Source organism: Cebus imitator, unplaced genomic scaffold (assembly GCF_001604975.1).
Source record: "Cebus imitator isolate Cc_AM_T3 unplaced genomic scaffold, Cebus_imitator-1.0 Scaffold721, whole genome shotgun sequence".
NCBI lineage: Eukaryota > Metazoa > Chordata > Mammalia > Primates > Cebidae > Cebus > Cebus imitator.
The window spans coordinates 250,147-259,839 of NW_016108036.1; the positions used below are offsets into that span (position 1 = coordinate 250,147).

The 9,693-nt window shown below is 35.2% G+C and overlaps 1 protein-coding gene across 1 annotated transcript in view; it reads right to left on the reverse strand.

Annotated features, from left to right (window-relative positions):
- Positions 1–877: 877 nt before the first annotated feature.
- The window catches only part of LOC108296520 (killer cell lectin-like receptor subfamily F member 2), a 14,108-nt gene continuing 5,292 nt past the window's right edge, over positions 878–9,693 (reverse strand). Inside the window, exons 3-6 of the mRNA XM_017519004.2 lie at positions 8,113–8,160; positions 3,686–3,834; positions 3,317–3,429; positions 878–1,108 (exon numbers count right to left, since the gene is read on the reverse strand). Of these exons, the coding sequence (XP_017374493.1) occupies positions 964–1,108; positions 3,317–3,429; positions 3,686–3,834; positions 8,113–8,160 (455 nt within the window). The 3' untranslated portion in view covers positions 878–963. The remainder of the gene's footprint in view (positions 1,109–3,316; positions 3,430–3,685; positions 3,835–8,112; positions 8,161–9,693) is intronic.

Consider the following 9,693-nt stretch of genomic DNA (forward strand, 5'->3'; position numbering starts at 1 on the left):
CATTTCATGTTGTGTTCTTATAAAAATAAAACCAGGTAGACACAAAGACCATGAGGTGATGAATATGTTTAGTACCTTAGTTGTGGTGATGGCATCTCAGGTATATACGAACTCACCGGAAAGTATGCAATAGGTATGTGCAATATTTTGTATACCAGTTTGACCTCAATAAAGCTCTAAAGAATAAATGTATTAAATATAAGTTATTGTATTTTTTATTTAAAAGCATTACATTAACATTTTATATTTGGATAGAAAATGAAATAAATTTGTATTTCACTAAAGAAAAAAATAGGCACTGTTAACATATTTCTTTCAATTCTTAAATTTTCATGCACAGATTTGCTTTTATTCTTTTCTGTTGTTTAAGTATTTGGCCACATGACTTTATTTTATTTTATTTGTATAAATTTAAGGGGTACAAGTATAATTTTGTTACATAGATATATCACATAGTGGTGAAGTCTGAGCTTTTAGTTTATCCATCACCTGATTAGCTTGCATTATACCAATTAGGTTATTTCTCAACACTCACTCCCCACCAAACAGTTCAGGCTACAATACACAAATGAAAAACTTAACAATTATTCCATGCTTTGAATATTATATTTGTACATATGTTGCTTCTTTCCTTCTCATCTACCACATAGCACATATAGTTAAAAAACATTCCTTTCAAGTTGTCTTATTCTATGCTATTTTAAATGCAAAAAATATGAAACTGTTGAATAACTATTAGCTTTTTATTTAGCTTTTATTGTACAGCCATGGAAAAGACAAAACAGAAATTCAAGTATGGAGTAAAAGTTCTGTTCAGAAGTTGTCTTTATGGTCATTTTAGGACAAAATACTTTTCTCCTATGTAGATAATGTCTGTTAGCAGAAACTTTACTTTAAAAACCCAAGTCTTTAAAATCTGGCTCTGCTTTAACATGTAAGGTATTTCTACATTTTGTTGTACATTTACACAGTACTGGTTCTACTGCGTGTCAAGATCGCATCTCTCTGGCAAATGCCATTAAATGTGGAGCTACAGTCTTCAGAATACACCTGCTTTCCTGTGATAACGGCACAGCTTCTGTCATCAGTTGGTCCAATAACCGAAAACCTAAGAGATAAAGAAAAGATTTTTGAGCATCTAACTTAAAATGATGATAGTATCTTTTTTTTTTTTTTTTTTTGAGACAGAATCTAGCTCTGTCACCAGGCTGGAGTGCAGTGGTGTCTGAGCTTACTGCAACCTTCCACTCCCTGGTTCAAGCTATTCCCCTGCCTCAGCCTCCCAAGTAGCTGAGATTACAGGCACATGCCCCCACACCCAGCTAATTTTTGTATTTTTCGTAGACATGGGGTTTCACTATGTTGGTCCGGTTAGTCTTGATCTCCTGACCTCCCAAAGTGCTGGGATTACAGGCGTGAGCCACTGGGCCCGGCCCGATGTTAGTATCCTTTAAAGTTTTCTCCAGCCAAACTTTTATAGGTAATTCTTCGGCAGCCAACATTTTACACATGTTTTAGAATGGAATTTTCGTTGCTAATGCAACCTCTTCTCCTCTTTCCTATCTTAGTAACAATGCCATGCTAGCTCAAGCTAGACTAGAAGACACCCCAGGTTCTTCCTTACCTCTCAAACCTCTCATTGTATGTACCTGCAAGACCTGAGTATTCGATTTCCAGATTATCCCTTCTATCCATTCGCTTCCCCCAGCTTCTCAATTTAGACTCAAGCTACCATTGTCTCTCCCTCGTCTCTAGTCATAGCCTTCAAACTGTCCTCCATAGTTTCAGTTTTGTCTCTCATCTACTCATTTTCCACATAGTAGCATAAATAATTTTGTGTATGGTAAGTAGATGCCAAAAATAAATGTTTTCAATAAAAACTACACAGTGATAGATATGCTATAACAATGTGAGTTGGGAGGCAGCCACCCAGGATTTTGTTTAAGTCAAAGTAAAAACTATTAGATGACTCTTAAATTTCTTATATAACTTCCACAATATAAGGTAGGACGACACATGATGTATGAATGGAATGACTTTGAAGAGAGCTATTTCATAAACTATTTTTGCAAGTTACTAATGATAATTTAAGAAAATACAAACTGAACACTATCATAACCACCTGCATGTGTGTTGTTTCCTTTAAATTATAAAAGCTTTTAAAAGGGATATGTTACCTTTATAGTAATACTAGTTTCCTAAAAAGTAAAACAAAATAAAAATAATATAAATTATAATAAAAATTAATAAGAAGTATTACTTATTTTTCAAAGATTGTATTAAAAGCAGGTCCAGGAGATGAATACAGCTTCATATGTTAGTTTTATGTTTACGAAGGATGATAATAAATGTAGAATAGATGTACCTAGAAGTAGATAACTATCAACTGAAATGAACTATCACTCCATGTTCTTTGCTCCAAACTTACCACTCTCAAATGTTCTGGTAATATGACTAGTAAATGAAAGCACAGAAGAAAATGTCTAAATGTGACACTTCAGAATTTTAAAGTACTCTTACATGCAATATCTCATGTTCACATAAGAACAATGTAAACAAAGTACCATTGCTCTTTTTATACTGATATACAGGTATCAGGCTGGAAGTGGTGGCTCACACCTGTAATCTCAGCACTTCGGGAGGCTGAGGTGGGTGATAGTTTGGAGTTGGAAACCATCCTGGGCAACATGGAAAAAACCCATCTCTACAAAGCATACAAACAGTTAGCCAGGTGTACTGGCACACACCTGTAGTCCTAGCTACTCTGGAGGCCGAGGCAGAAGACTTCCATTATCAAGTGAGCTATGATCATGCCACTGCACTCCAGCCTGGGAAGGAAGGAAGGAAGGGAGGGAGGAGATCAACATGTTTAGTTGAATTTTTGAAGGTCAAACATTTTTGAATTTATGTTTTTTGATTTCAACTTTAGACCTTTCTACCTATTCCAGCTGCTTTTATTTACAGGCGAATTTTTTCTTTGCATTTACCACATAAAAAGATTTGCATATTATTTTAAATGAGATTTAAATCAGTTTAGAAATTTAAAAATTATTATGAATTTTGGACAATTAAAATGCCAAGTGACACATGTTTTCCATCCCCATTTTTCAAAATCAGTTAATATAAAAGAAGAGAGGAAGCAAAAAAACAAAAGGTAGGGGGAAGGAAAAAAGAAAAGAGCTAGAAAGGAAAAAAAAGTAAAGATGAGGGAAAATGGAGAAAGAAGGACAAAAAGAATGGAAAGTAAGGAAGCGTAATTTAAAAAATAATTCTATAAATAAACATTATCACCCCTCCCTTACAAATAATTACTCACAATTGTGGAACTAAAAAGCGTTCATCTATCCACATCCATAGGTTTCCATGGGATGTAACATGCAATCCAATCCAACCAAAATGCCCAGGTTTTAAACTGTTCTGTATGAACTTCTGCAGAGAAGATGGTGTTTTTATTCATTTATTTGTTTAAACAAATTTGGGTGTCTTCTACAGAGTAAATCTCTGTGCCAGGCATTAATAAAATATATGTTTTATATACATTAGCATTTTCATAAACAATAGTAACTACCTTATGGCTAACACATGTTCAAAAGCAATGACAGTAAACCTCCCATGCTTCTTAGACAGTGAACCTGCACCTAGCATGCTTTCTTTGTGAAGTTAAATCCTGTTTTTGATTTCTCACCAGCTCATCCAAATTTTGAATCACCAGTAAATGCGCCTGTAGCTGTGTGCAATCATGTTGACTCTCTTTCCACGTTTTAAAAGAAGTTGAAAAATGGTAACATTTCCCTTGGTTCAATAGCCAATCATTTGGGCACAAATAATTATGTCCTGAAAGAAAACATAGGGGAAAATTAAACTTTATAGCCAACTGGGAAGATAAAAATATTATCAAATGTGATTTCTTGGAAAACAGTTTTCCAACTCATTTTTTGTCATTAAAGAAGCAGTTCTATAAAATGAAAATAATTTACTAACCTGTCTATTTCCTGGAATTGGACAGGGTTTTGGATGATGGAGTAGGGGAGAACAAAGCCTGTGGATTCTGATTCCCACAATCAGAGGAAGCAAATTATAACATTTTTGACAGTTAATTACCAACTGAAAAAGTAAAAGCTTATTGTTTAATTTCCTCCACTATCTGATTCTAAGTCCTTTGACATTTCAAGATTGTCTTTGCAACCTGTATTTCATGTCTGTGAGATTACTTATTATTACTGATGCATTGGGTACTTATTCTCCTGGGCTTTTCATTCATACTGTTACCTTAGTCTTGAGTAGCCTCCTCTTCCTTCTTTACCTGCTTTTTCTTTAATGTACAACTATATTTCCACCTCAAAAAGGAAGCCTTGAACCAGGCAATTTCTGCTGTCTGTAAAACTCAACACTTAGGTATCATACCTGATATCTTCGCTAAAGCAAAGGACAAATAATTTACATCCTAATCACTTGTAAACATCTCCATATCTTCCACATGATTGAAAGGTTTGTGAGGTGGGACTGTCACATTGATCTTTGAATCTCTTATCATTCAGCACTTTGTATGTAATAAATGATTGTTGTTGAATGGTTGGATTAAATATTTCTAAGTTAAAGCATGTCGTATTTTCATTGCTAATATTTTAGTATATCAACTATAAGCCTAAAATTTTATTTAAAAATTAATTTTGGAAATTATATGTCCAGCCAAGTTTAAAAAAGTAACCTGAGCAGGTACAACTTGAAGAAGGTTATTATGACCTAAATTTAGATTTATGAAACTTCATATATATTCTTAACTCATTAATACATCCTATATCAGGGCAAGTGTTGCCAATGCTGAAAAATTATAATTTAAAAAAAATTGTGAAAAGATTCAGGATAACTGAATTGTAATTTCAGTTATCCAAATACATAGCTGTTTGTTAAAAGGTATAAAATGACCTCTAATATACCTCTCAAGTTACAATTTGAGAGGAGATATTTATTAATGATTATTAGTGAGAAGGTGTCATTTGGGTTAAATAATTTTATTATGTAGATTTTGACAGACTGGTCAATGAAGTACTACTGCAGTGCTGCAAAACACAACAAAAATACTCCAAATGATCAGTGTAGCATGGTGGGGATGCTAACTGTCCAAAAGAGTTATTGTAGGTAACTCAGCTTGAAGTGCTATCTTCTATAAGAAGAAGAAATACAGGATGAAAATTCAGAAAAGGATTTATTGAACAACACTTTGCATCAATTGCTATCTTAGATGCTTTACATAATAATAACAACATACACATACAGCTGTTGTTGTGGGCCAGGCAGGTTTCTAAGCATCTTATAAACATTCAGTTTTTAAAATAACTTTGTAGAGTTAAATGACACCAGAGAAGTATGAAAAGGAAAATTCAGAATATAAGAAATTGTGCCCAACCATGACCTACCTTTTGACAAATAAATGGCAAAGAACAAATAAAAGGAGGAAACAAAGAACTATAAATTAAAAGAGGCATATTCTATAAATGGTCTATAAATTCAAGAGGCATATTAACCAAATGCAATTAAGTCTTTGATTATAATTCTTAGAAATCCAATGAAAAGAAAAGAAAGACATTTTAATGCTATTAGAGCATATTAAGAACTTATTGCTAATTTTGTTAAGAATTGTGGTAGACAGAATTCCAAAATGGCCCCTTAGATCCAGCCTCTGGTGCACATGACCTTTGTAATTCCTTCGTGACTGTGGGTAAGACTGTGAATATGATGAAATGTCACTCACATAATCAGGTTATATTAGACAGCAAGATGACAGGATTTTGAAAACAAAACTAGAGAAGAGTCCCCAGTCTGTTGATTTTGAGTTAATCTATAGAAAGACTATCCCAAGTAGGTCTCACTTCATCAGATGTAAGTCCTTGAAAGAGGGCTGAAGCCTTCCCTGAAGAGAGAGAGAGAACTCCTGTTGCCTTTAAAGAATTCAGCTTCCATGTTTCAAGAGGGTGTATGAGAGAGACACATGGCAAAGAAATGCAGAGGCCTCCAGGGGCTTAGAGGAGTTGTGGCTGAAAGCCGGGAAGAAGGCGGTAACCTATATCCTAAACCACACGTAATTGTTCCAGCACCATGAGAGAGCTTGGAAGAGGAGCCTCAGCTCTAGAAAGATGGGTGGTCTGGCCAGCGTCACATCTACACTGCACTCCCTGTGAGACCCTGAGCAGAGGACTTAATTAAACTGGGCCGTGACTCCCAACTTGTGGGAACTGTGTGGTAACAAGTATATGCTGTTAAACTGCTGAGTGTGTGATAATTTGTTATATGCCAATCAAAAACAAATGCAGGAGTTGCAGTGATATTGTGATTGTGTATAGCAAAAGACATCTTTAGCTATAAGATTCACATACTGAAGTATTTAAATATTAAATGGTATGAGATCTAGTCACTAATATAATCTAGCTTGGAGGAGTGATGATGGTGGAGATATGGATGGAAAATATTGATGTGGAGATGGAAAATATTGTACCTTTCAAACAGGTACAAGGAGATTTGTTATATAATTCACTCTACTTTCATTTATATTTATATAATAAAAATTTAAGTATATAATAAAATAAAACCTTATTAAGTAGGTGTCATTATAACCTCCAATTTACTGATGAAGAAATGAGGTATATAGAGATTGTTTAATTCTATGTACTGATACAACATATAAGTATCAGAACTGAAATTCTAACCCTGCTAGCATAGTACTATAGCCTATGTTCTTTTTTTTCTTTTTTAATTATTGTACTTTAAGTCCTGGGATGCACGCGCAGAAAGTGCAGGTTTGTTACATAGGAATACACGTGTCATGGTGGTATTCTGCATTATCCCCCCATCATCTACATTAGGTATTTCTCCTAATGTTAGCCTTTCCCAATCTCCCCCACCCCCTGCTATCTTCCCCTAACAACCCACCCCCCAGCAGGCCCTGGTGTGTGATGTTCCCCTTCCTGTATCCATGTGTTCTCATTGTACGACATCCATTTATGAGTGAGAACGTGTGGTGTTTGATTTTCTGTTCTTGTGTCTGTTATCTGAGAACGATAGTTTCCAGCTTCATCCATGTCCCTGCAAAGGGCACAAACTCATCCTTTTTTATGTACAGCCTGTGTTCTCATCCACTGCACTATACTGCCTCCACACTGTATTAGTGTATTAGTCAGAGTTCTCCTTAGCCACAACCAGTGGCATTTGTGTGTGTGTGTGTGTGTGTGTGTGCAAGAGAGAGAGAGAGAGAGAGATTTAAGGTATTGGCTCATGTAGTTGTGGAGGCAGGCAAGTCCAAAATGTATAGAACAGGCCCTCAGGTTAAAAACCTGATATATCTTCAGTCTGAAAGGAAAAATTGATATTATATCTTCAGTCTGAAGGCAATCTGGAAGCCAAAATCCCGCTTCCTTTGGGGACCTCAGTAGTTTTTCTAAGACTCAGCTGATTGGAAAAGACCAGCCCACATTATGGAAGATAATCCATTTCATTCAAAATCTACAAACGTAAAATCCAGTTTCATCTGAACATATCTTCCCAGTGACATCTAGGCTGGTATTTCACAAACTGTCTGGGTATATGGCCTAGCCAAGTTGACACAGAAAATTAATCATCACAGTTTGTTCAATCTACATGAAACATTCTATGATATAGTTATTATTATAATATCCCCATTCAAAAATTAAAAAAACTGATGCTTAATTTGCCTAAATTCATGTGACCAGTTGGCTGAAATCTCTTGATTCAAACATAGATCTATCCCAAACCCACATGCTTCCCACTTACAGCCCACAGCCATTACACACCACACCTATCATTGGATGCTTGATAAATACGTGGCAAGTTAGGTATGGCAGGAAATCCGCTATCATCCTGTTGTTGACTCACTAGGAAAAACCCTATTTTCTTCCTTCTAGAAATCACCGTAACCCTCCTTCCTTTCAACCATTTGAGATGCAGCAGTGGCACTGAGGAAGACGATGTCCTTTTCAGTCCCATACCTTCTTCACCAGTGCTGTTGGCTTAGTGTGTAACATGAGTGAATGCAGGAAGAGGGAAGTCAAAACTACATTTATCCCTGAGAGTAGCACATAACAAACAAAAAGAGCATACCTGATAGACTGCTGATATTTACATTCTGAGAGAAATCCATTTTTTTATCTGTACTCAGTGCAAAGAAAAGATATGAGAAACATTTAAAAATTAAAAGCAATCTAGATACATGAGAATAAAATACCAGCACAAAATGAAGGCATACTAATAAAAATTGTGAGTTTCTCTTTTCCTATGCCTCCACTCCTCTTCTTCCCCAGATTTAACTACTTTTCACCATATCTGTTTTTACTCCTTTAAGTGCAAATCACAATTCTAAATAATAAATGGAATTTTAGATTTCATATATGATGGTACATTTTTGTATATTATTTTCATTTTTCATGGTCTTTTAAATTGATGTTCTTACAGGCATGAGCTCCAGCACCTAGTCTTGATCTTATTTGTCCTTGTTGCAGACCAAAGAAAAATCTTTTGACCATACCATCAAGTTCCTTCAGCTTCCTAGTTGCATTATTTATAGTTTGTTTTCACATGGACAGAATTCACTGCTGGCTAGGAACACAGAACAGTTGTTAATTGGAAGAGTCTTTTAATTATATTCTTGGGCTAGCTTCGTTCCATCTAAAATTAGCCACCCACCTCCCATGTTCTTTTTTGCTGTTGTTTTTCCGAAAGAATGACTAGGAAAAATATTTACTTGATTACTCTTGCTTTAATTCTAAGTTAAAATCAAGATTGATAATAAATTTGAAGGCATTGGTACAGTAGAGTGTTTTTAGGTACATTTAAAAATCTGATGCTGGCTGGGAGTGGTGGCTCATGCCTAATCCCAGCACTTTGGGAGTCCAAGGCAGGTGGATCACCTGAGGTTGGGAGTTCGAGACTAGCCTGACAAACACGGAGAAACCCGTCTCTACTAAAAAATACAAAATTAGCCAGCATGGTGACATGCCTGTAAGCCTCCTACTCAGGAGGCTGAGGCAGGAGAATCGCTTGGGCAAAAGCCACTGTGTAAATGGACCAACAGATTGACAAAGCACCAACCTAAAAGAGCTTGGCTTAGAAAGTCTCACTTAATTACTTTGCTTCATATTTTTTTATTTCAAAGGTTATTTTGTTTTTAAATTTAATTGCCAATAAGCATTGTATGTATTCAAGAATTACCTTGTTTTAGACCGTCGTTTACCCTCTGACTCTCCTCTCAGAAATGGAGCTCTGACTGAGCTTAGCCATATAAACAGCTTCCATCTACATTGCAGCTGTCTTGTACATTTTTTCTGAACTAAGGTTCTCTCCATTGATTTATCCAGTAGCATTATTCTATTCAGCTTTCATTTTCTTTAAATTTTTCTCCCCTATCCATTCTATGTGCTTTGATTAATTTATTCTATTTTGTTATCATTTTTTGTTCTACAGATAGATTCTTGGGAGAGAGGAGATATAAATATTCACAGTCAATATTCCATTTTGACTGGAAGCCATGGAAAATTTTAAACAGGTCAAAATCCAAGGACAAATTTTATAGAAGCACACATATTGTAATTGCTACTAGTTTATTAGAATAAAAAATACGGCCAGAAAAGATATTTCTCCGACTAGTAATTCATCAACATGTCAATTTTTTTTTTTTTTTTTTTT